Raw genomic sequence first — 26,047 nt, forward strand, 5'->3', positions numbered from 1 at the left:
ATTAGCCAGGAGTGGTGGTGGGCTCCTGTAATCCCAGCTACTGGGGAGGCTGAGGCAGGAGAACTGCTTTAACCCAGGAGATGGAGATTGCAGTAAGCCGAAATGGCACACTGCACTCCACCCTGGGTGACAAGAGTGAAACTTCGTCGAAAAAAAGAAAAAGAGGCCGGGCACGGCGGCTCACACTTATGATCCCGGCACTTTGGGAGCCCGAGGTGGGTGGATCACCTGAGGTCGGGAGTTTAAGACCAGCCTGACCAACATGGAGAAACCCCATCTCTACAGAAAATACAAAATTAGCTGGGCATGGTGGCGCATGCCTGTAATCCCAGCTACTCAGGAGGCTGAGGCAGGAATATCGCTTGAACCCAGGAGACAGAGGTTGTGGTGAGTGGAGACTGCCCCACTGCACTCCAGCCTGGGCAACAAGAGGGAATCTCCATTTCCAAAAGAAAAAAAAAGTTGAGGAATAAAAATGACACACTTATTTATTCCATTAAAGATGTGATTGCCTACTATGGGCCAGATATTGGGTACTTGGCAATACACAAAACTCCTATTTCATAAAAGTTCACAATTGAGGGTGACAGAATTAAGAACTTAGTATAATAAGTGACACAATGTGACTACTTCTATTATAGTTATATGAGACTATAACCATGAAAACAATTTCTGCTGAAATCCCCCTCCAAAGAGCTTTCTAACTGGAGCTTTAAAGTTCACAAGGCAGAGCAAAGTTGAGCAAAGGCAGAAACGGGAAGGTATTACAAGGAAATGGAAAAGAGGAAAAGACAGGATAAAACCTGAAAACCTGGCCAGGCACGGCGACTTACGCCTGTAATCCCAGCACTTTGGGAGGCCGAGGCAGGCGGATCACCTGAGGTCAGGAGTTTGAGACTGGCCACAGCCAACATGGTGAAATCCTGTCTCTACAAAAATACAAAAATTAGCTGGGCATGATGGGAGGTGCCTGTAATCCCAGCTACTCAGGAGGCTGAGGATTGCAGTGAATCCAGGAGGTGGAGATTGCAGTGAGCTGAGATTGCGCCCCTGCACTCCAGCCTGGGCAACAGAATGAGACACCGTCTCAAAAACAAACAAACCTGAAAACCTATGTAGGGGCATACATGCCATGTGTTCAAAACTGTGATTCAGAGACAAAAATAAAAATAGATAAACTGGATCGCATCAAAATTTAAAACTTCTGTGCATCAAAGTTTGCAATCAACAGAGTGAAAAGACAAGTCAAAGAATGGGAATAAATATTTGCAAATCACGTATCTGACATATCCAGAAAATACAACTACAACTCAACAAAAAAAACCCAAACCCGATTAAAAAAAGACATGGGGCTGGACACTGTGGCTCATGCTTGTAACCCCAGAACTTTGAGAGGCCGAGAGAAGAGAAAGTACTTAAGCCCAGGAGTTTAAGACCAGACTGAACACAGTAAGACCCTGTCCCAGCAAAATGAAAAAGAAAAAGAAAAACTGGCTGGGTGTCACGGTGTGCGCCTATAGTCTCAGCAGGCTGAGGCAGCTGAGGCAGGGGAACTGCTTGAGTCTAGAAGGTTGAGGCTGTAGTGAGCCAGGATTGTACCACTATACTACAGATTGGGTGACAGAGAGACCCTGTCTCTTAAAAAAAAAAAAACAAAAAAAGACATTTCTCCAAAGAAAATATATAAATGGCCAAGAAGCACATGAAAAGATGCTCAACATCACTAGTAATCAGGGAAACACAAACTAAAACCATAACAACATACACCTCACACTCATTAGGGGGTCTCTCATTGTCAAAACAAAACAAGAAACCAAATAATAGGTGTGTTGGTGAGGATGTGGAGATTAAGTGCTGGTGAGGATGTGGAGCGATTAACAAACACCCTTGAGCACTGCTGGTGGTAATGTAAAATGGTGCAGCTGCTATAGTAAACAGTATGGTGGGTTCCTCAGAAACTTGAAAATAGAAATACCATTTGATCCAGCAACTCTACTTCTGGGTGTATATTCAAAAGAACTGAAGGCAGGGTCTTGAAGAGATATTTATACGTCCATGTTCATAGCAGCATTATTCAGAATAGCCAGAAGGTATAAGCAACCTGTATGTCCATCCACAGATGAAAGGATCAACAAAATGTAGTATATACATACACTGGACTATTATTCAGCCTTAATAGAAGAAATCCTAGGCTGGGCATGGTAGGCTCATGTCTGTAATCCCAGCACTTTGGGAGGCCGAGGCAGGCAGATCACTAGAGACCGGGAGTTCAAGACCAGCCTGGCCAACATGGTGAAACCCCATTTCTACCAAAAGTACACAAATCAGCTGGGTGTAGTGGCTTGCACCTGTAGTCCCAGCTACTTGGGGAGGCCAAGGTGGCAGAATGGCTTGAACCCGAAGGTGGAGGTTGCAGTGAGCCAAGATCGCGCCACTGCACTCCAGCCTGGGTAACAGAGTGAGACCCTGTCTCAAACAAAAAAAGAAGAAGAAATCCTGTCACATGCTACAACATGGATGAACCTTGAAGGCATCATACTAAGTGATATAAGCCAAACGCAAAAAGACAAATACTATATGATTCCACTTATAAGGGGTACCTAGAGTAGGTGGATTCACAAAGACAGAAAGTAGAATGGTGATTGCTGGAGGATGGGAAGTTGTGATTTAATGGGTACAGAGTATCCCTCTGGGATGATGCAACAGGTGTGGAGACAGACTGTGGTGATAGTTTGTACAACAATGTGAATGTACTTAATGCCACTGAACCATACATTCATATGGTTAAAGCAATAAATTTTATATTATGTCTTTTACCAGAATTCTAAAAAATTATATATTCAGAAAGGCCTCTGTGGCCGGGAGTTGTGGCTCACACCTGTAATCCCAGCACTTTGGGAGGCTGAGGCAGGTGGATCACTTGAGGCCACAATTTCAAAACTAGGCTGGGCAACATGATGAAACCCTGTCTCTACAAAAAATACAAAAATTAGCTGGGTGTGGTGGCAAGTGTCCGTAGTCCTAGGTACTGGGAGGCTGAGCTGGGAGGATCACTTGACCCTGCGGGGCAGAGGTTGCAGTGAGCCAAGATTGTGCCACCATGCTCCAGCCTGCGTGACAGAGCGGGATCCTGTCTCAAAAAAAAGGAAGAAAAGAAAAAAGAAAAAGAAAGAAAGGCCCCTGAGAAACAAGCGAAAAGAATTAATGACCAAAAAACTGACAGTTTTCTTACTAAACTTTCACAAACTTTGGCAGTCTATGTAATCTTGCCAGGTAATTAAAGTAAAAAAATCTTGGCTATCAAGTTGACTCAGGAGAGGAAAGGAAAAAAAAAAAAAAAAAAAACCTGGCTTTACCATTGGCTGTTTTGCTATATTTTTGATTCTTCATCTGTTAAGTAAGAAGGAAAAGGTGTCAGGAAGCTGTCAAAATGAATAAACTACACTATGCAATCTGGGTCCCTCAGAAGTGTCAAGCAAATGCAATTACTGGTTAGCATCCCAAATCCAAAAATCAAAAATCTGAAATACTCCAAAATCCAAAACTTTTTGAGCACCAACACGATGTTCAAATGAAATGCCAAATGGAGCAGTGACAATTTTGGATTTTGGTATTTCGGATGCTCAACTAGGGTAAGTACAAGGCAAATATTTCAAAATTGGAAAAAATCCAAAATCTGAAACACTTCTGGTCCCAAGCACTTGAGAGAAGAGATATTGAACCTGTACTGCTATTTTCTATTCCTCCTTCCCCTCCCTGTCTTACCTTTGAGAGATAAGCATCCATGTTCTCATGTGTAATGGATGGATCTGTGACAAATTCAAAGAGCTCCCGCACAGTCATGACGGCAACACTGTGCTTCAGAAAGAAATCTGTCAGAAGAAAAAACGTTGATAGCTTTTATGAGGAAAAACGTTAGTATTCCAACTACCTTATAGAGAAACAAGGAGATAAAACTACATACCATCTCCCTGCAAATGGTTTAAGCATCACCGCACCAAACAATTTAGTGAGAACGTTTTATGCCAACAGCTTAACTGAGTACAAAACCAAAACAGACCAACGAGCTGTTTCGAAAATTCCCGTTTCTACTCACCATTGACGTTGGCGCAATCTTTTCTCAAGAACTCCAAGGCATGTGGGTGGTCGTGCTCCACGGACTGAGAAACGTCAATGATACACACGCCTCCACCGTGGTACCTATGGGCCAGAGACACAGAAGCTGTGGGATGGTACTACTCTACTGTTTTTTGTTTAAAATAAATTCTACTCTCAAGAGCAAGGGAAGTAATTCACAAAATGACCAAGGTAGACAAGATGAGGTCATCCTGACTAACAGACGGAAACTGGGAGAATTTCCAAAGTCCATTCACTGTTAATGATCCAAGCGGTCAATTCTGTGACTAAGGTCACTGAAAAAAGGAATCCTATCTTATGCCATTTGGAAGCCAACAATAAAACTTCAGATGTGACTTCTTGGAGTGGGATTTTATTTATCATTTATCATTTTAAAGGACACAAAACAACTTACAGGCAGTTCTTAAGACACAAAATACACTCACAGCATGTTAAATTCACTGAGATCTGCATGGACAAGTCTGGCATCCTGATACATTCTTCTCATGTATTGAATGACCTGCAGGTACAACTCCCGAGCCTTGGATTCTGATAACTGGACGTTTTTCAAGAGTGGTGCAGGCCTTGAATGAAAAGAAAATGAACTAAGATAAAATGACCAAGAACAAGTTTTCTTGCTTCTTACTATACTGTTACATGCCTTTCTCTTCTACAACTCATCATGTGAGCTGTATGTGGGACAATCCGTCTCACTGCAGATAAACCAAGAAGGCACCAGCAAATAGATGCTTTCCCAACACACTGTGTAAGACCACCCTGCAACACGGGACGAACTTGCTCCTTGTTCTGAAGCATTTTCAGACTTGAAAAGGTAGAATACATTGATAACACGTATTCACTAATATAGTGGGAAAGATTCATAAAAGAAGTTATTCAAATGGGAAATATTCACATAGTGGATAAACTCAAAGAACTTAAAAATACAGTTCTCAGAATGCAATTATTAGGGCTTCCACATACTTACGCGTCATCTTTACCGATGAAACTCATGACAAGAACATGACTTCTTAGCATTATTGGTTCTGGACATGGTATCTCTGCTGTGTTCAGCCTGTGACATTACAACAAATAAAAGGACAGCTGAAAAGTTGAAAAGGATCTAAATAAATTACAACTGCAGGTCACAAAATTAATATTGCTGTTAAGAAATAGCACCAAGGCCTCTCAACTGTATTATAATATTTCACACACTTTAAGATAATTTTAAGTGGCACCATTATGTACCACCGAGAATGACAAAACACTAGCAATTCGACTATTACATCCCATAACCTATAATAGCCAAAGCAATTCCAGAGATGTTAAACTGAAAAAAAATGTGCATCTTACAATGGAGGAAATAAAGGAGATATGTCCACAAGTATCTTTTGAGTTGATTAGCCTGAAATATGCTTAATAAAAATAGTTGGACTCACACCTAACAGCTTGTTGAACACAAAAGACTTTCAAAACGAGTACTACTTACTCAATACTACACTATCCAATGTGTCACCTGTGTACAGCATATAAAAAGTTATAAGACATTTTTTAAAACTCCGTAATTTTCAGAAAACTTGATCTCAACTAGATGAGGCCTTTACCTGATAAAAAGGTGTTAGTGCAAACAAAGAATATATAAAAGTGTCCAAAACTGGACTGAAATAAGAAAAGGAAGCCACGATAAACAAAGAGTTCACGACCTAACAAGATTAGCCCAAAACTGCAATACCTATGAAACATGACAGAGCATTATAACCACCTGATTGTGTCACTTTCCTGCTAAAATCCTTTAACAGTTCCTTATTGTCCTCAGTATAAATTCCAAATGTTTTCAGTGGCTTACGAGGCCTTCCAAATGACCTAGCTTTGTGGAATAAATATGAATTGTGGCAGTATTATTCTGTAATGGATTCTCAGAATAGAAAACAACAGAATAGGAAACAATCTCTATTTGTCCAGAGATGTGTTTCTTCTGCTTACTTCAGCAGATGTAATAGAAATGAAGGCCCTAACAAGTCCCTGCATTTGAGCAGAACCACACTGGGATCTACCAGGAGGAAGGGCTGATGTTCAGGTGCAGGGCACAGGACAGACACAGACACATCCCAGACAGTCACCTGATTAAGTTCCTCATTTCTTTTTCTGCCCAAGTTTTCACCATTTTCCTAGGGTTTCCTTTACAATAGCCATGACGAAATCTTGAATAAGAAAAATATTTATTATTTCAATTATTCCATTATTATTTTAATGTTTTAGGAAACAGAAATTAAACCAACTGGAGGGAAAAATCTGAACTTACCTGAATTCCCCACTTACATATTTATCCCGATCTTTGAACACCAAAATAGAAGTTTTATAAATTTTGATTGCTCTGCTCTCTCCATTTGCTGTGCTAGCATGGTATACATTAGCCTATTTTAAGTCAAAAACAAAGAAAATGAAGTTTAGGTTAAATACTTTTTCAATGTATTTGATTCTAACCTCAAAAGTCAAGTGAACTGAAATAACATGCATAAGGAATACCGCTGCCTTCTGAAGATGTGAATTAAAATATAAAACATTACATCAAAAGGACAGTAAATATAGCTCCAATATACAAATACAGTCATGTGCCACATAACATTTTAGTCACTGACAGGTGACAGACTGCATATATGAGATGATCCCATAAGATTATAACAGGTATTTTTACTGTACTTTTTATATGTCTAGATATTTACCATTGTGCTACAATTACTATAGTATTCAGTACAGAAACCTGTTATACAGGTTGGGAACTACCATATAGCCTGAGAGTGCAACAGGCTATACTATCTAGGTTTGTGTAAGTACACTCTATAATGTTCTTCACATAATGACAAATTTGCCTAATGATGGATTTCTCAGAAAGAATTCTCTTCATTAAGCAATGCAAGACTGTACAGTAAAATCCAATTTAAATATAGGTGAGATGTGGTTTCAAACTTTTTTATATCTCAAGTATATGCAAAATAATTAAAAGACTTTTTTTTTATCATACTTTAAGTTCTAGGGTACATGTGCACAATGTGCAGATTCGTTACATATGTATCCATGTGCTATGTTGGTGTGCTGCACCCATTAACTCGTCATTTACATTAGGTATATCTCCTAATGCTATCCCTCCCCGCTCCCCCCACCCCACGACAGGCCCCAGTGTGTGATGTTCCCCTTCCTGTGTCCACGTGTTCTCATTGTTTAATTCCCACCTATGAGTGAGAACATGCGGTGTTTGGTTTTCTGTCCTTGCGATAGTCTGCTGAGAATGATGGCTTCCGGCTTCATCCACGTCCCTACAAAGGACATGAACTCATCCTTTTTTATGGCTGCATAGTATTTCATGGTGTATATGTGCCACATTTTCTTAATCCAGTCTATCACTGATGGACATTTGGGTTGGTTTCAAGTCTCTGCTATTGTGAATAGTGCCACAATGAACATACAGGGGCATGTATCTTTATAGCAGCATGATTTATAATCCTTTGGGTATATACCCAGTAATGGGATGGCTGGGTCAAATGGTATTTCTAGTTCTAGATCCTTGAGGAATCACCACACTGTCTTCCACAGTGGTTGAACTAGTTTACACTCCCACCAACAGTGTAAAAGTGTTCCTATTTCTCCATATCCTCTCCAGCACCTGTTGTTTCCTGACTTTGTAATGATCGCCATTCTAACTGGTGTGAGATGGTATCTCATTGTGGTTTTGATTTGTATTCATCTGACGGCCAGTGATGATGACCATTTTTTCATGTGTCTGTTGGCTGCATAAACGTCTTCTTTTGAGAAGTGTCTGTTCATATCCTTCGCCCACTTTTTGATGGGGTTGTTTGACTTTTTCTTGTAAATTTGTTTAAGTTCTTTGTAGATTCTGGATATTAGCCCTTTGTCAGACGGGTAGATTGCAAAAATTTTCTCCCATTCTGTAGGTTGCCTGTTCACTCTGATGGTAGTTTCTTTTGCTGTGCAGAAGCTCTTTAGTTTAATTAGGTCCCATTTGTCAATTTTGGCTTTTATTGCCATAAAGACATTCTTAAATCCAGTGATTCAGGCCAGGCACGGAGGCTCATGCCTGTAATACCAGCACTTTGGGACGCCAAGGCAGGTGAATGCTTCAGGCCAAAAAGTTGACACCAGCCTGGTCAACATGGCAAAACCCTGTCTCTACTACAAATACAAAAATTAGCTGGGTGTGGTGCTGCATGCCGGTAGTCCCAGCTACTCGGGAGGCTGAGGCAGGAAAATTGCTTGTACCTGAGAGGCAGAGGTTGCAGTGAGCTGAGAACATGCCACTACACTCTAGCCTGGGAGACTTGTCTTAAAAAAAAAAAAAAAAAAGACTTTTTTAAGGCTGTGTTTAAAAAAAAATTAAAAATCCAGTGATTTATAAGTTGAATTTTACTGAGAATTGCTTCCAGCAGAATGGGTTTTACACTTTCAAGGGGTCTGCAGACCCCTGCCATTATAGATGAGTAAATCACAGTAAGAGTTTCCTTCAAGCCAGAGTACTCAATTTTGAGTCCAAAGGATTTCAAAGTCTTCTCTAACAAACAGAAGGCAGTATATCCATATGCAAAGAAAAAAAATAAGAAAGACTTGCTGACTCATAGAAACATAACCATAAACCCCTGGCCCCAGGAGTGATTTATTTTATTAGAACTCAAGCCTGTAATAATCTGACCATCTCCCTAGTTAGGCTCCATGATACAATGCAGCAGTGGTAGTGAAAGGGCATAGTTATATGTACAATTTCCTCTCTAACCATAAATATTAATGTGTATGACTTTGTTTTTCTTTCTTCTTAAAGGTATAACGTAGTACTAAGTGCCACAGTTTCATTTGGTATCTGAAATAAGAAAACTAAACATTCAATCATCCAAAGAAGAGCTCACTTCTTTTCCTGTGCTAATGCAGCCATTTATCTCTGTTATGATTCCTCTAGTCAACATCTTGAATAAAATCATTCTTGTTCTGGGATCCAACACCTAAAAAGAAATGCAAAAATTAAAAAGTTCCAAAAGACAGTACCAAATTTTCCACATTAAAACCTGTGACAATTAATAAACAGCAGAGCTTAACTGTATTATGCTATCCTGGTTGACTAAATGAGAGTCACTATTTGGTGCTTTTATTCACTCTAATTGTTAATTAGTAAAATGTCAGGTAAAGGCCAAAGGAACCAAAGGTAACCAACTAACAGGTTCATCCAGTCATGGAATTCAAAGGCTACCAAGTCCAAGGGAAACAGAAATGAACTCTATTACATGTTCTAGTCACTACACTGAAAGTAAAAAGAATCAGGTGAAATTATCTTAATATATTTTATTTAACTCAAAATATCTAAAACACTATCATTTCAACCTGTATCAATATAAAAGTCATCAGTGAGATAGTCCTTGTTTCTGACAGTAAGTCTGCAAACTCCGGTGTGTCTTTTGTATTTACAGCACATTCAGTTCACACTAGCCATTTCTCAAGTGCCCAGTGGCTACTGCCATGGACAGGCAGCTTTAAATCAAGGGTCAGCATTCTCCGGCCCAGGGACCAAATCAGGCCACGGCTTGTTCTTCCTTAGCCTACAAGCTAAGAATGGGTTTTACACTTTTAAAGGATTGCTTTGAAAAAAACAAAAACAAAAAACAAAAAACAGAAATTCTATGTGAGCCACAATGCTGGCATCTATTTACTAGCTGGCCCTTTCAAGAGTCTGCAGACCCCTGCCATTAAAGAGGAGTAAATCACGGCAAGAGTCTCCTTCAAGCCAGAGTAATCAATCTTGAGTAAAAAGGATTTCAAAGCCTTCTCTAACAAACAGAAGGCAGTGAATTTAAAGGCTATTCTTGTTCATCTCTGAAACTAGAGCAGCCAAATATTTGTATGCAATTTCTAAGGATACCAACCAATAACTCCTTGTGGCTCAGGCAGGACCTCTAGCCCCCATGGGGTGAGACAGTATTATAAACCAGCCAAACTCAACTATACTTTAGGGTCCACCTTCAATGAAGTGGCTGGGGTCACACTAGAAACCTAAGGTTACTATAAACAAAACCACCTGGGAAGACTACAGGACTAAAAGCCAAATCACAACCATTGCAACTACAGAAGAATGAAAAGGCACTAGTTTCCATTCCTTCCCTACTGCACAGGTAAGCAAAGAGGGGAAGTCAGCTGGCTGCGTATGGGCCTCTAGGTATAGAACTGTGCTTCTGCAAAGTTGGTAGTCAGACAAGTAAGGGGCATAGGAAGAAGTAACAAACTAAATGGCTGAAGAACAAAACAAGGAAAGAGAAATGATAAATGTATACACAAGCATATATTTTACACAGACAGCTGAAGACTCAAGCTGTGTACTCTATCATTCAAAATTAATTTTGAAAGAGAAAAAGAATGTCCTGCCAAAAATAACCCTAAACTTATTTAGGGTCTTTGAAACTTAAGGTTATCTCATTTTTCTGAGGTGAACCATACTTTGTTGTCAATTACAGAAGTAAATCACAAAATAAACTAGAGGACAATGAAGACACAGACCCCAGACCCGGCTTCTGTCTAATGGTGGAATTTAGAACATGTGTTTGTGTATATGGGGGCGGGGGTTGGGGGTGGAGAGGAGTGGTAGGTGGCAGAGGCAAATGTTTTGACTCTTTTTATTACTTTCTTCACATCAAAAATCTGGGCCAAGGCTAATATTCAATCACATTCTTCTGAATGTGGGAAAATTAGGGACCAATTTTTCCCCATTCTTGAATAGAAAGAATAAAACCAGCATAATTTCTAAACAAAGGATTCCTAATTGGAAATTTGAAGACATTATCTGCCCCCTCTCTTTTATACCCACACTGTCTGCTTTGTGGCAGATACCCTACCTATCTTCTGGGAAAGCTCACAAGATTCCTGCGGACCTTTCCTAAAAGATTGCTGGTCTGAGAATCTCTCCAAGAAGGGAAAGCATTGCACGGTGGCTCTGCAAGGCCACTGAAGGACTATGACTCTAATTCATCCAATAGTCCTATAAAAGCAAAATATATGCCTCTAAACTCGAAACTATAAAAAGGAGTAATTGTATATAGGACTAATTTTAGGTAACATTAGCATTAAGCAAAAAGGATAAAAGCCAACTACAATTCAAAGAGAAAAGAAATGCTAATTAAAAAGAAGAGTTTGCAACACATTTAAATTGTACCTGTTCTACAGTTGCTCTGTCTGCCTTATCTTTGATGCGATACCTAACCAAAAAAAAAACATATAGTTGACACATTCAAAATTCTGTGAGAAGCCAAAATAAAAAGCTTCTAAATGTAGATAATTTCATGAAAATTCCTAAGTAGTTTCTTTAAATAACAGATTTTATGATACGATTATGTATTTTTCACTACTCAGTGAAACATTCTTCATTTCCCCTGAATATGCAAAATTCAATTCTGCATTTTGGCAAAAGGAGTACGTACACAGTAAAAAGAAAAATCTATTCCTATTTCAGAAGCATCAAAGAGCCTCCAGGGTAAAGTGAACAATGCTGAAAAAGAGAAAACACTGAGTATATTTATACTGTCCTTCAAATCTTTAATGATTCTATTAGCACGAATTAAAGTCTTGTCTTCTTTTAAGAGACGGCATCTCACTATGTTGCCCAGGCTAGACAAAGACTCCTTGGCTCAAGTATTCTTCCTGCCTCAGCCTCCACATAGAGTTAGTCATTTACAAGGCTTTCTTTTTAGAGTCATTTTCTAAGAAGACACAAGTTTTTTTTGTTTGCTTGTTTGTTTTGAGATGGAGTCTTGCTCTGTTGCCCAGGCTGAAGTGCACTGGCGCAATCTTGGTTCGCTGCAAGCTCCGTCTCCCGGGTTCACGCCATTCTCCTGCCCCAGCCTCCCGAGCAGCTGGGACTACAGGTGACCACCACCACGCCTGGCTAATTTTTCATATTTTTAGTAGAGACGGGGTTTCACGTTGTTAGCCAGGATGGTCTCGATCTCCTGACTTTGTGATCCGCCCACCTCGGCCTCCCAAAGTGCTAGAATTACAGGTGTGAGCTACTGCACCCGAGAGTTTTTTTGTTTTTTAAAATCATTTCAAGAGAGTCTTCAAATGCAGACTCTGATTTGCTTCTGCTCATACACTGAGTGACTCCCCCTAGCACACTAACCTAAACTAATAAAGGTTTAAACACAAAGATTCAAACAGATACCAGTGAAATAACAAATGACTATGGTGTATCTCAAAAAGCTGATACCTCGTGGACATAGCAATAAATTGGAAGAAAGTTGGCTTTTAAGTTCAATTCTCACAGTTAGTTGTATGATCTTAGTGTCTTTTTCTATAATATAGTGTTAATACTTTAGAGTTAGTAGCATATAAGAGAAGTGAGCCAGATCTTAAACAATTGGCTCTGAGAACAGAAGTGTAAACAGAAACAGTTCTCAGTTATATAATTAGTTCATAGTCTTCCCTTAAATTTTTAAAAATACTTCATGGGAAAGAATAATTTTTAATAAATTTTAAGGGAACATTTTTGCACATTTTAGTTTCAACTCATGAGAACACATTTGTAAATGTCATGAGATTATAGTTTTACTATGTATTTCTTAAAATTCATTAATTTTTATTTTATGTATTTATTTTTGAGATGGAGTCTCACTCTGTGGCCCATGCTGGAGTGCAATGGCACAATCTTGGCTCAATGCAACCTCCACCTCCCAGGTTCAAGCGATTCTCACGCCTCAGCCTCCCAAGTAGCTGGGATTACAGGCGTGCACTACCACGTCTGACTAATTTTTGTAGAGACATGGTTTCACCATGTTGGCCAGGCTGGTCTCAAACTCCTGGCCTCAAGTGATCCCCCCAGCTCGGCCTTCTGAAGTGATGGGATTACAGGCATGAGCCACCAAACCCAGCCAAGGTTCATCAATATTTTTAATTCACAAAGGCATAGGCTATCCTCATTTAAGCTAAGGAAAACACACACACACACACCTCAAAATAATGATTGGTTTAATTATACAAATAAACAACTTCTGTAAACAAATTATGATCAAGGTGCTGCTTAATCTAGGCTAGTCCCTATCACCCATGCTTATTATTAAAATATTACTTACATATCTGCTTCCTTTTGTCTAGACTTTTCGGTGACTTTATTTATGACGGAATCAGTAACATTTAGCTTATCTAAAATACAAGAAACCCACAATGTAAACAATACGTAAGACAAAAAGACATTAACAGAGTTGCTGAACAGGGTATTTCTCCCCCTTCCTTCTTTTCTATACTTTCTAAATATTTTATTGTAGACAGAATACAGTTTAGTAATGAAAACAATGTCATGTTTTTAAAAGTAGGCACTAAACTGTGTTTCCTTGATAAGTGTTGTCACTTTCATCACTACAGCTGTAATATTTGAGCCACAGAATTCTAGATGCAGAAATTCTTCAAAAATACTAATTTGCATAATAAATTTTAGACACTTGCTAATATTTCACATGACTAATATAACTGCCTGAATTTCAAGTTTAATTCCAAAAACTCGTTTCACTTCAAGTTCTAAGTCTATGATAGGCAAAGAAGGCCCTAAAACACTTATATTAATTTAGCATGTATCGACAGCTTATATGAAACACTGTGCTGGGTTTAGAGTGAAGATCCACAAGAATAGAAAGATGGCCTTCCTTCCTTCCCTCCAACCCTCTCTTGCATTTTCTAAGAGGTGGTGATTCAAATCAACATTCTGATGCCTGGCATTGAACAGGTCACTAAATAATTAACACCTACATAAAAAACCTCTAGTGAAACAAAATGTAACTGTATTCAATACCCCAGTATTTTTAACATCCTACTATGAGATAACCCTATTACAAAATCTCAAACAGGCTGGGCACAGTGGCTCACACCTGTAATCCCAAGACTTTGGGAAGCCGAGGCAGGCAGATCACTTGAGCTGCTCAGGAGTTCAAAACCAGCCTGATCAACATGGAGAAACCCCATCTCTACAGAAAATAGAAATTAGCCAGGAGTGGTGGTGTGCACCTGCGGTCCTAGCTACTTGGGAGGCTAAAGTGGGAGGACTGCCTGAACCCCAGAAATCGAGGCTGCAGTGAGCCAAGATGGTGCCACTGCACTCTAGCCTGGGTGACAGAGTGAGACCCTGTCTCAATAAAAAAACACCTAAAACAGAACAGACAACAACTTAAATGGGTTTTTGTAACATTACATTCCTATGGCAAGGGGAAAACAACCAAAATAGCATAAATTTAAGTCTTTTCCTAAGGTTATGCTTTTAAATTACTAAGATTTTAATGTTCTGTAAACACTATTGAGTCAATAACACTTGAATACATTCATTTCTTTTTTCTTTTCTTTTTTTTTTTTGAGATGGAGTTTTGCTCTTTTTGTCCAGGCTGGAGTGCAATGGCACAATCTTGGCTCATCTCAACCTCCACCTCCCAGGTTCAAGTGATTCTCCTGCCTCAGCCTCCCAAGTAGCTGGGATTATAGGCATGCGCCACCACGCCCAGCTAATTTTGTATTTTTAGTAGAGATAGGGTTTCACTATGTTGGTCAGGCTGGTCTCAAACTCCTGACCTCAGGTGATCCACCCACCTCAGCCTCCCAAAGTGCTGGGATTACAGGCGTGAGCCACCATGGTAAGCCTTCATTTCTTAATCTAATAAAATTATACAACACTTCATGGTTTTAGAAAAATGTCCTCTTAGCCCAGTGATGTATTTTGTAAACTCACCTAAATTAATTTTATTCTCAAATTTCCGTAAGACCTTGTCTGCTGGAGTAGACATTTTGGCTGAACTGCTGTCGGAGGTCTGTCGATTTGCCTAGAAGAGAATTCCAGAGTCTAAGGCACTAGTTGAAATACAAACCTAAGATTCATCATCACATTTCCTTAGTTCATAGTTAGCTACTAAAGCATCAATACTTAGAGGAGTATCTTAAGGAAAGGTGAAAGTCAATCAAATTGGCTCAAAAAAATTTTTAGAGAGTTTTTGAAACAGAAGGTTAAAATTAATGACTAAAAGAGTCTGCATAATCCATTTTTTAAACTTCTCTATGATTCCTCTTATTGTAAGTAACAGGTTAAAATTAAATGTAGTTTTCTAATTTGACTGGTTTATCGACTTAAAATTTGAGAATGTTCATTTACCCCTAAAGTTTATAATAAAGAGCTAAGACCAACATTAAGCTGGTTCAAAATTTCATTTTGGGCCCAATGTCTCAAGAGAGGGAAATATTAAGTATGGAGCTTAGCACTCAGACTGGTGCCATGCACAAACTTAAATAATGAAATTGCTCAAAGCTTCATTACGAATCAATGGAGTCACCAAAACAAGACGATATGAAAATGTGAAATCTCTTGTTACTCACAATGTGGTTATTTTAAAATGCATACATTCTGGTCCATGATACAGCCATTTTATTGTTGCTGTTTTTTAGAGACAGAGTCTCGCTCTGTTGCCCAGGCTGGAGTGCTGTGGCATGATCTTGGCTCACTGCAACCTCTGCCTCCTGGGTTCAGGCGATTCTCCACCCTCAGCCTCCCAAGTAGCTGGGATTACAGGTGCCCACCACCATGCCTGGCTGATTTTTGTGTTTTTAGTAGAGACAGGGTTTCACCATGTTGGCCAGACTGGTCTCAAACTCCCGACCTCAGGTGATCCCCGCCACTTGGCCTCCCGAAGTGCTGGGATTATATGTGTCAGCCACTGCACCCAGCCAATACAGCTGTTTCAATAGTCAAAGGAAGACTGTTGGATTAACCTTTATGCTCCAGGAAGATGTACCATGTTAATCCTAGGGCCTTACAAACTCCGAACACACTTGGTACTTCCAGTATGAGAAGCAGCTGTACGACGTGGTTTGGTAATTTGTTTTTTGTACATGGTAAATAATCATAAACATATTCCTATCTCATTAATACAGTCTTCCATTACAACATCTTTTATGGCTGTATAATGCCATAAAATATTCGCACTGATTGTGCGAATCAGTCCCATAGCAGGTTTAATCCAGTTCAAGGTTGTTTCCAACGTTCCTCTACCATAAACAATCCTGGAGGATCATTTTTGTAACTAAGTCTTGGCACGCTCACAGAATTGCTAAGTCAAAGTATTTTGAAGCTTTAAAAGTTTTTATCACATACCAGCTTATCCTACAAGTAAGTGCACCTATTTACTTGACCATCAATGATATGTTTTGTCTTTAACAGTTTCATAGGTGAAAAAATGGCATCTCTACAAATTTAATCCGCATTTCTTTAGTTACTAATGAGGCTGAACTTTTTTTACCATGTTTCCTAACTATTTGTAGTAAACTGCCAATTCATGCCCTTTCCCATGAAGATTTTAAGCTCACAATCTTATGAAACCTTAAAAAACTCTTCTTAAATTTACAGATTTCGGAACGAATCCACACCTAGGAAATTAACAGAAATGTAGAAAGGATGAAAAGTGAAAATCAGTAAAGGCTGAGGCTATAGGACAGCATAACATGAAGAAAATCTTTTAGTTATTCAATTTCAGAATCACAAAACAGCCTTTTAAAAAAGAAGACCTAAGCAGACTACATAAAGATGTGCAGGATCCTTTATAAAATACCTGCGGGTTGCTTCCTCCATTCCAGACATAACCCTTTGTGAATTTTCCAACTCCTTCATCCCAGTCCCAACCGTCATCATCATCATAACCCTCCTCCTCCTCATCTTCTATTTCACCTTCACCATTCTCATTCACATTGTCTTGAAGGTTTTCAAACAGAATGTCATCCTTCTCTTTGACTGTCTTCAAGTCTCTGTTTTCACTAGAAATAACAATGTTTTATTATTTCATAACAATATTTCCACATACCCTAACTGATCTCACATATTTATGATGTAAGATATTAAAATATTGATAAATCTAAAATAGATTATATATTTATATACAATACACCTTCTCATAAGCTCCATCTCCTTAAAACCATGTTCTCCTGTTTTCCAGTTCTGTTGCAGTTGTTTGCTCATTCTCCATGCCCAAATCCTACTATTGAAGAAGCACATCAAGTGTTAAATCTGCTTCTGCCTTGGTGAACTTAGAAATTACATTGTTATCTTCTCTGTTGAACATACAAGTCAGACCAGTATACCAGACTTGACTCTAGGAAAATGATTCACAGAGCTTTGAGAGAGAGGAAAATCTTTCTGTAAAAGAAGAAAAAAGAGAGAGGGGCAAAAAAGCCTGGTGCAATGGCTCATACCTTTGATCCCAGCTACTTGGGAGGCTGAGGCCATAGGATTGCTTGAGCCCAGGGGTTCACAGCTGCAGTGAGCCATGATTGTGCCACTGTACTCCAGCTTGGGCAACCCTGTCTCTCAAAAAAATTGTAATTAAAAAAAAAAAAAGCTTTCTGACAAAAAATTTGGGAATAAGGCTAAGGCAGCCTTACTTTGAACTCGGTAACACTTTGCAACAAAAGAAATTACATCAAGATTTGTGTCCCACAAAGAAATCCAAATCAACCCTGTTCACGATGGGAAGAAATGGTGAATACAGGGGCCAGGCACTACAAATGAGTGAAGCAGGCTGCATGATAGAAGTGGGGACTGGCAAACTGGGAGAAGAGGTCCAAGGTAAAGGGAGCACAACTAGTAAGGGCTTTTTGTTTTTGTTTTTTTTCTTTTTTGCCATATTAGAATTCAGGCCTAGTGTTACCAGATCTTAATTTTTCAAGAGAAGCTGTAAGTCTGGATTTCTGTGTAAAATCTATCCCTTCATTGGCATAGTCAATTTTTACAAATAACTGTGCATACCAACAAAACATATCTGCAGGCCAAATTCAACAGAGGCCAAATTCAGTTTTTACCTCTCACGTACAGAATAAGGACAGAAACCATAAAAAGCAGCTGGTAATATGAGATACCACCTGAAAAACATACATAACTTTAAGTAAAGTCAGATTATTAATCCAATTTATTAATTAGCCATGGCTCTGAGGGCTCCCCATAGACATGTGGAGGAAGAGAACAGATAATCATCAAACACTTGCTATTTACCAGACTTCACACATATGCTCCATAGATCGATATATAATTGCCTAGCGTGGCATATTAAAGTTATAACTTTGCCAGACAGCTCTTCATTGTGGGGGAGTGTCTTCTGCATTGTAGGATGTTTAGCAGCGTATCTCTGGCCTCTACCTACCAGATGCCACTAATGCACCACCACCCCCAGTTGTGACAAATAAAAACGTCTCCAGAAATTGCCAAAAGTCCCCTGGGTAGAAGTTGGGATGGCAACATGTTCCCTGATGGAAAATCACTGGTGTATCCTTACAATACCCTGGGGTGGATGGTAAATTAGTGCCCTCTCATTACCATTAACTACCCACCAGCTGTGCTGGCTGTGTTTCTTCTGCTGCTTAACTTCTTCCCTAAGGCTTTTTGTACACCTCTCTGTAACCATAAAACTGGAATGCCCTTCCTCTTTCTCTGGCTAACCCCCACTCATCCATCAGGTATCAGCTCACTATCACTTGTTCAAGGAAGTCTTCCCTATTTTTCACCCACTTCTCTTTGCACTACTTACCCAATTCGAATACAAATAGTCTAATTATTTAATAATATCGGTATCCCCTGCTAGGGTGCAAGCTCTGTGTCATTCAGGAGGGTGTTTACCAATGCCTCCCTACACCTAAGACTAGATCTGACACACAGAAAGCAGCTAATATACATATATTTCTTTAAAACATCCCCAATCATTAATAAAATCTACATGTAATGAATCCTTACTGTAAACATAAAGTACAAACTGTTTTCTTGGAATTCCAAAATAACTCCAATATGTTTCATTTTGCTTTTAGGCAGGAGTTATCCTTCATTCCTCTTTCCCCAGACCCCACGTCCAATCTACCAACAAACCCTGCCACTTCTACCTCCCCTCAAGACATATCTTCAGGATCTGAGCTCTAGTCCCCACCATCTTTGAATCTGATTACCTTATTACTTTTAAACTGGTCTCTCTGTTCCACTCCCACCCTCCATGAACATCATCTACATAGAAGAATGATTCCTTTAAATCACTAAATAATGTCATTCTTCTGCTAAAATCCCTCCTATGGCTTTCCGTAAGACCCAGATTAATATCTGAACTTTTCACCATCACTTGTAAGGGTCTCCATGATCTGGCCCCCCTTCTTACTTCTCTATCATCACCCTACCAATCTTCTCAACTACCTCCACTGTGCTCTAAGCACTCTGGCCGCGGGGCCTTTGCTCTTGCTGTCCCTTCTGTGTGAAATGCTGTTCCCTCTGCTCTTGCCAAGATTAGCTCCTTGTCATTCAAATCTGGACTTAACCTTTCCCTACCCATTCAGTCAGCACTTGGTATTTTAAACGATTTGCACAGTCTACATCATTATTTGGTTTTTAAATGGTATGCCTTCTCTTTCACGTAGAAGGTAAAGTTCCATGACAGCTCAGGAAGCTGGTTCGTCTTGTTCATCACCATCTCCAGCGCCCAGGACAGAACGTGGTACATATTAAGTGCTTAGTATTTGTTGAACGCTAAATGTGGTTAAAGCGCAAAAACCCATGTTTCCTAATCGCTATCCCCAACTCTGCCTTCCAGTGACGCTAACTGACCTGAAAACCGCAGACTCCTTTGACAAGCGGCTTTCACTAACTGCCGCGTGAACTGCGAGAAAGACCCGGCTGGGATGCAGAAACAGGCAAAAGGTTGTCAAGAGAGACGCTGAGTGATGAACCACTAGTCTCCCTCTAAACTACAAACAAGAATCCACGCCCCAAGGGGGCGGACAAGGTGAGAGCAATAACCAGAGCCAGGGCACTGTACGGCCGCCTACCTGTCAGAGGAGTCCGCGTCGTCGAACTGCCCGGGGACCACCCGGCTCATAAGAAAACGCCGGTAGTCCATGGCTGGCGGGCGCCGCCGGAGGCCGCCGCTCTGCGCTGGGACAGGAACGGCTCAGACGGATGTACCCACCGCCGATCCAACGGCCTCGGCGTGGATCTCCGCCTTGCAAAGCATTCAGAAGCCAACAGTGGCCACCACGTGCGACGGGAAAACAGGACCAACAGATCCACCACCCTGCCACCCCAACCGGAAGCCCCGCGCCGCCTCGCCCGGAAGTCTGGCTTGAGCGGAAGTCCTGCCCCTGCGCCGGGCTGAGAGTCCGGAGCTCGCTCTGCATGGCGGGCTGTATCGGCTTGTGGGTGTTCCGTGCTCTCGGGCAGGCGTGTTGAGTAGCTGGCCTGGCGAGGCCCGTGCTGGCCGTTTCTTCTCCGAGTTTTCGTTTCTTTTCCCTACTTTCTGTTTACTGCGGCAGGAGGCGCCAGCTAGCCCACAGGCTGTTCGGCCTAGGGGGTCGTACCCTCCTAACTTCACCACTCTTTGGGAAGACAGACCCGAGGCCGTTCCCCGCGGCACCCACAGTGGTTCGGGCCTCGCGGGCTGCGCCCGTCCCCGCGGAGATCCCCCGGCGCGGGCGGACGTCACGCAGGGGCGTTCCAGCACTCCGGGAGCTCCATTGCGAGTTTGTGAGAGTCCTCGGTGGAGGAGGTTGGAAAGCGTTCTCCCTCCCACAAAACCCGGTGCAGAGGGAGGGAGCGCCAGGTCCGTAGCGTGGGTCCAAGAAACTCTATGGATCCTGGAAGTGAGCACACTTTTGTGTCTTAAAAAGTTCGGTGTCTCGTTTTGAGGTGAAAAATGAGTTAGATAAGTGCTTTTTAAAAAGGTAAAGTTTGTCGTACAACTGAAAAAGCTTTTAAGCAAAATTATAGTTTTTGCCAGTGACGCCCGTGACACCTCTTTTAACTCCGATCCTAAAACAGCTTTAGAATGTCTGGAACATCTCTTCAAACATTTGATAAATATGTTAAAAATCCAACATAAACCTGTAAGGACAAATGAAAGATGGAAAACATAGCCTAACTTTAAATTAAAAAGGGAAACTGGCAGATTGTGCAGTGCCATATGAGGGATGAACAAAGTTGTAGAAATGTAATCGGAAGTGCTGGGTTCACAAACAAGAAAACTTAAGAAACAAGTCCTTTGCGCTTTTTTGCATTGAGAAAACAAAGAAAGAATTTTTCAGATCTCACCACAATCCAGGCGGCTTTATTTGAAAGACAAGGGAAAGGTGAGCATGAAGTTGGGCCTTTCACTGATCCTGACTAGTCTGCTTGGCTTACTTTTTTGTCTTTTACCGAGTGATGCATAGGTTTGAAAACAACTAATTTTCAATAAACTATTCATTCAGACATTCAATAAAAGAATCCAGGCAGATGAGTAATGACTATAAATTGAGAGAGCTTGATAGAAATAAATCATTAGAATGCAGGTTTTATTCAATCAGTGTTTGCTGTGTAGACAGCACCGGTCCATTTACAGTAGGGGATATTGGAAAGCCGTAAGTCTACTCCTCTTAAGACATTTATGATCTGTAAATACAAACACTAATACCCTTGAAACAGTGGTGAAGCTCTAAAACAGTAAACGAAATCACCAAGTACAGAATTGTAAGATAGAGATTTAGAGGCTGAAGACATTGTAGGAATTTTGAAAATAAATAAATGGGTAGACCGGAAGGTTTTAGGAGAGAAGCACGTGCCAGGGCAGATGACTGAAGCTTAATTGGTAAGGAACATTATCTGCTTGCAGGGAAATGAGCCTGATCTGAGTAGAGCAGGGGAGTACTGGGTAGGTAATGTCACTCCAGGCTATGGATGGCCTGGAATGACAAGAAGAATTTATAGACTCAATGTGAGTGGCCATCCTTTCCACTCAGCCCCGGACAGGCCTGAGGAAGTCAGAAGAATGTGGACCAGTGTGGCAACACGGGATAGAAAGAAAGCACAGGTTACTGAAAGACTTTTTTCTTTTTTTGAGACAGAGTCTCGCTCTGTCACCCAGGCTGGAGTGCACTGGCGTCATCTCGACTCACTGCAAGCTCCGCCTCCCAGGTTCACACCATTCTCCTGCCTCAGCCTCCCGAGTAGCTGGAACTACAGGCGCCCGCCACCACGCCCGGCTCAGTTTTTTTTTTTTTTGTCTTTTTAGTAGAGACGGAGTTTCACTGTGTTAGCCAGGATGGTCTCGATCTCCTGACCTTGTGATCTGCCCGTCTTGGTCTCCCAAAGTACTGGGATTACAGGCGTGAGCCACCATGCCTGGCCCTCAAAGCCTTTTTTAAAGGAGACATGGACGAGACTTGCTATCTGAATAGCCATGGATGATGAGGTAAAGGGATGCCACAACAACTCCAATTTGCAAACACAGGTACCTGAGGGAATAGGCGCAGTATAGGAAAGTGAGGAGGAAAAACTGAGTTACAATGCTGTATTTGACTTGGTAGTGAGGTGTTCAAGTGGCAGGTATCAAGTAAATAGAAATCCAGCATTTTGTAGAAACTAATAGGTCTCTGATAATATTTTGTAAATATCCTTTGATTAAATAACATAGCGATCCCTTCGCCTTCTAGGTCCAAAGCCACCTAGGGAATTATTGGATAGTAGCCAATACTATTTGTTTTTCTCCAAATCAGTATTTACTACCATATCAAATTATGGTAGACTAAAATTTTTAATTTTTCTAATAACTTGACAAATGACATTTCAAACAAGGGCAGTGAACTTTGCTACTTAATGAGAAGAGGAATAGGGAAAAAGCTTTTTGTTTGCACCTACTAATAGACACAATTTTTTTTTTTAAGGAAGCCTTCCATTATTCAACAGTTATGAGCAAGGACTATCAAATATTTTGGCCATCACCTTCAGATCCTGTGTTTTGAAGTGGATACTTCTCATGAAAAAGTAGAAAGCATGTCAGAATCGGATACCATGAATGTCAGCAATCTTTCTCAAGGCATAATGCTTTCAGATTCTCCCATCTGTGTGGAAACCACCAGTACCACTTGTGACTTGCCTCAGGTGTGCATTGCTTATAAGTTCCGGGAGGCTCAGATGTATTCAGAATTCACATTGTCTTCCATATGAAAATTTCTTCAAAAATATAAGGAACAATAAAACAATCTTAAGTGGACACAGAAATGAAGGGAATACAGGGTATGGTTTTCCCAGTTTCACTAGCGTAAGATACATTTTGACCAGCCTGGGCAACATGGTGAGACCCCATCTCTGCCAAAACTATAAAAATTAGCCAGGCATGAAAGCGAGCACCTGTAATCCCGGTTACTCTGGAGGCTGAGATAGGAGAATCACCTGAACCTGCGAGGTGGAGGTTACAGTGAGCCAAGATCACGCCACTGCACTCCAGCCTGGGCGAGAGAGCAAGGTATATTTTTACACAGCGTTAAAACGGATCCTTTCTAGCCTCATGAAGTCCCAGGAGTGCAGCCAGGGGACATGACCACAACAATTCAGGCACAGAGGCAGGACAAGAGCCCAAGGAACCTGACTTGTCGTCTAATGCATCTTCCACTTAATGTCAGTATGCAAATAATTCAGTTGTCATTCATAATGTCATTGACAGCACCCTGCATGTGAATGACAACTTTCCTATCTTCATGAAAATGCCTAGCTCCCTTTATTACAAAATAAAAGATTGTAATGTCCCAATATCTTCATGAATGTTGTTCTAAACGTTTGATAGTGACATCTGATTCCACTAAATAGGAATTTATAAAAATACATCACAGATATATGCCTGTTTTATATATCTTCAGTGTTGAAAGACTAGAATAACAACCATCTTAATGCTGTTTAGACTAGATTTAATAAACATCAAAGAATTATCAATACATAAATATGCTATCATGTATCCCTAAGTTTATAGTCACATGATTTGACTTACCAAAAAACCAAAATATTAAAATAGCAAGCTTTTGTTGTTTAATATTGGGACTCTGTTAGCATAGTTTTACTAAAAGGGAGCCAAATATATGCTGGGGAAAGATACTCGAAAGCACATTCTACCTGGGTAATGAAATATTCTAATAGCAGAATTACATAACAATGTGCAAATACCTTTAGAAGAAGCTTATGATGTTTGCTTGAAGTATTAATGCCTTTTTTATTAATACAGAATGAAATAAAGAATTTTGAAAGGGAAAATGAGTATGAATCCACACTTTGTGAAGATGCTTATGGCACACTAGACAATTTGTTAAATGGTAAGTATCTACTTGTTAGCAATTTGCAAAAGAGAGAAACTTTTTGTGTGTGTTCTGTGGTAATAACAATAGCCAGGTATTGTGCTAAGCACTTTATATATATCATCACACTTAATCCACAATCTTATTGAAATCAGGATTTTAAAAAATTGAAATAATGGCTGTTTTTATCTTCATTTTACAGATAAGGAAAATAAGACTCAGAGAGTAACTTGCCCAGGATTGTGTAGCTTTAAATGAATGAGCCGTGATCAAGTCCCAGTCTCAGACACAAAAATGTTCTACTATACAAGTATCTTTAAATGTGTATTGAGGTTGGGTATGGTAGATCATACCTATAATCCCAGTGCTTTGGAAGGCCAAGGTGGGAGGATTGCTTGAGCCAGGAAGTCCACGGCTATTATGAGCTATGATCATATCACTGCACTCCAGTGGGCAACAGAAGGAGAACCTGTCTCTTAAGAAAAAAAAGAAAAAAGGGCCAGGCACAGTGGCTCATGCCTGTAATCCCAGCACTTTGGGAGGCCTAGGCAAGTGGATCACCTGAGGTCGGGAGTTCAAGACCAGCTTGACCAACATGGAGAAACCCCGTCTCTACTAAAAATACAAAATTAGCTGGGCATAGTGGTGCATGCCTGTAATCCCAGCTACTCAGGAGGCTGAGGCAGGAGACTCCCTTGAACCCAGGAGGTGGAGGTTGCGGTGAGCTGAGATTGCACCATTGCGCTCCAGCCTGGGCAACAAGAGCGCAACTCCGTCTCAAGCAAAACAAAACAAAAAGCAACAGGTGCAGTGGCTCACACCTGTAATTCCAGCTTTTTGGGGGATCAAGGCAGAAGGATTGCTTAAGTTCACTAGTTTGAGATCAGATTGGGCAACATGACCCCGCCTCTACTAAAAATACAAAAACTTAGCCAGGCATCATAGTCCTAGCCACTTTGGAGGCCTAGATGGGAGAATTACCTGAGCCCAGGAGGCTGAGACTGCAGTGAGCTGAGATCACGCCACTGCACTGCAGCATGGACAACCACAGTGAGACCCTCTCTCAAAAAAAAAAAAAAAAAGAGAACTGTGTGTTGATGTAACCCCAAATCTGTTATTCTAATCCTAAATTGATACATGAAAGCTATTTAGGATTTAATCATATAATGAGATACTTTGATCATGTTTTTGGTTTTGTTTTTGAAATGGATCTCACTATGCTACCCAGGCTGGTCTCAAATTCCTGGGCTCAAGTGAGTCTCCTGCCTCGGTGTCCCAAAGTGTTGGGATTACAGGTGTGAGCCACCACACCGGGCCCTACATTGATCATGTTTATTAAAGCAAATCTAAATGCTGTATACAAATGTCTTTATTTTTAATACTTGTAAGTAATGCTAAAATGAAAAGGTTTGACAAGGCTTATTGAAATTATGGAATTTAACACATGCAGGTATAAGAAAAATAAGTACTGCCGAGGCGGGCGGATCACGAGATCAGGAGATCGAGACCATCCTGGCTAACGTGGTGAAACCCTGTCTCTACTAAAAATACAAAAAATTAGCCAGGCATGGTGGTCTGTAGTCCCAGCTACTCGGGAGGCTGAGGCAGGAGAATGGCGTGAACCCAGGCGGCAGAGTTTGCAGTGAGCCGAGATGGCGCCACTGCACTCCAGCCTGGGTGACAGAGCGAGACTCTGTCAAGAAAGAAAGAGAGAAAGAGAGACACAGAGAGAGAGAGAGAGAAAGGAAGGAAGGAAGGAAGAAGGAAGGAAGGAAGGAAGGAAGGAAGGAAGGAAGGAAGGAAGGAA

The 26,047-nt window shown here is 40.7% G+C and overlaps 2 protein-coding genes across 2 annotated transcripts in view; one reads left to right on the forward strand and one right to left on the reverse strand.

Annotated features, from left to right (window-relative positions):
- RIOK1 (RIO kinase 1) overlaps positions 1-20,637 on the reverse strand; it is a 29,076-nt gene extending 8,439 nt beyond the window's left edge. The window contains exons 1-12 of the mRNA XM_023221184.3: positions 19,972-20,637; positions 16,731-16,932; positions 14,864-14,954; positions 13,227-13,296; positions 11,315-11,357; positions 9,027-9,119; positions 6,416-6,528; positions 6,234-6,314; positions 5,102-5,188; positions 4,563-4,700; positions 4,097-4,200; positions 3,766-3,872 (exon numbers count right to left, since the gene is read on the reverse strand). Coding sequence (XP_023076952.2) covers positions 3,766-3,872; positions 4,097-4,200; positions 4,563-4,700; positions 5,102-5,188; positions 6,234-6,314; positions 6,416-6,528; positions 9,027-9,119; positions 11,315-11,357; positions 13,227-13,296; positions 14,864-14,954; positions 16,731-16,932; positions 19,972-20,042 — 1,200 coding nt within the window. The 5' untranslated portion in view covers positions 20,043-20,637. The remainder of the gene's footprint in view (positions 1-3,765; positions 3,873-4,096; positions 4,201-4,562; positions 4,701-5,101; positions 5,189-6,233; positions 6,315-6,415; positions 6,529-9,026; positions 9,120-11,314; positions 11,358-13,226; positions 13,297-14,863; positions 14,955-16,730; positions 16,933-19,971) is intronic.
- A 2,226-nt stretch (positions 20,638-22,863) lies between these two features.
- CAGE1 (cancer antigen 1) overlaps positions 22,864-26,047 on the forward strand; it is a 27,212-nt gene continuing 24,028 nt past the window's right edge. The window contains 4 exon segments of the mRNA XM_023221152.2: positions 22,864-22,910; positions 22,912-23,056; positions 24,171-24,258; positions 24,443-24,495. Of these exon segments, the coding sequence (XP_023076920.2) occupies positions 22,864-22,910; positions 22,912-23,056; positions 24,171-24,258; positions 24,443-24,495 (333 nt within the window).

Source organism: Piliocolobus tephrosceles, chromosome 5 (assembly GCF_002776525.5).
Source record: "Piliocolobus tephrosceles isolate RC106 chromosome 5, ASM277652v3, whole genome shotgun sequence".
In the NCBI taxonomy this organism is placed as follows: Eukaryota; Metazoa; Chordata; class Mammalia; order Primates; family Cercopithecidae; genus Piliocolobus; species Piliocolobus tephrosceles.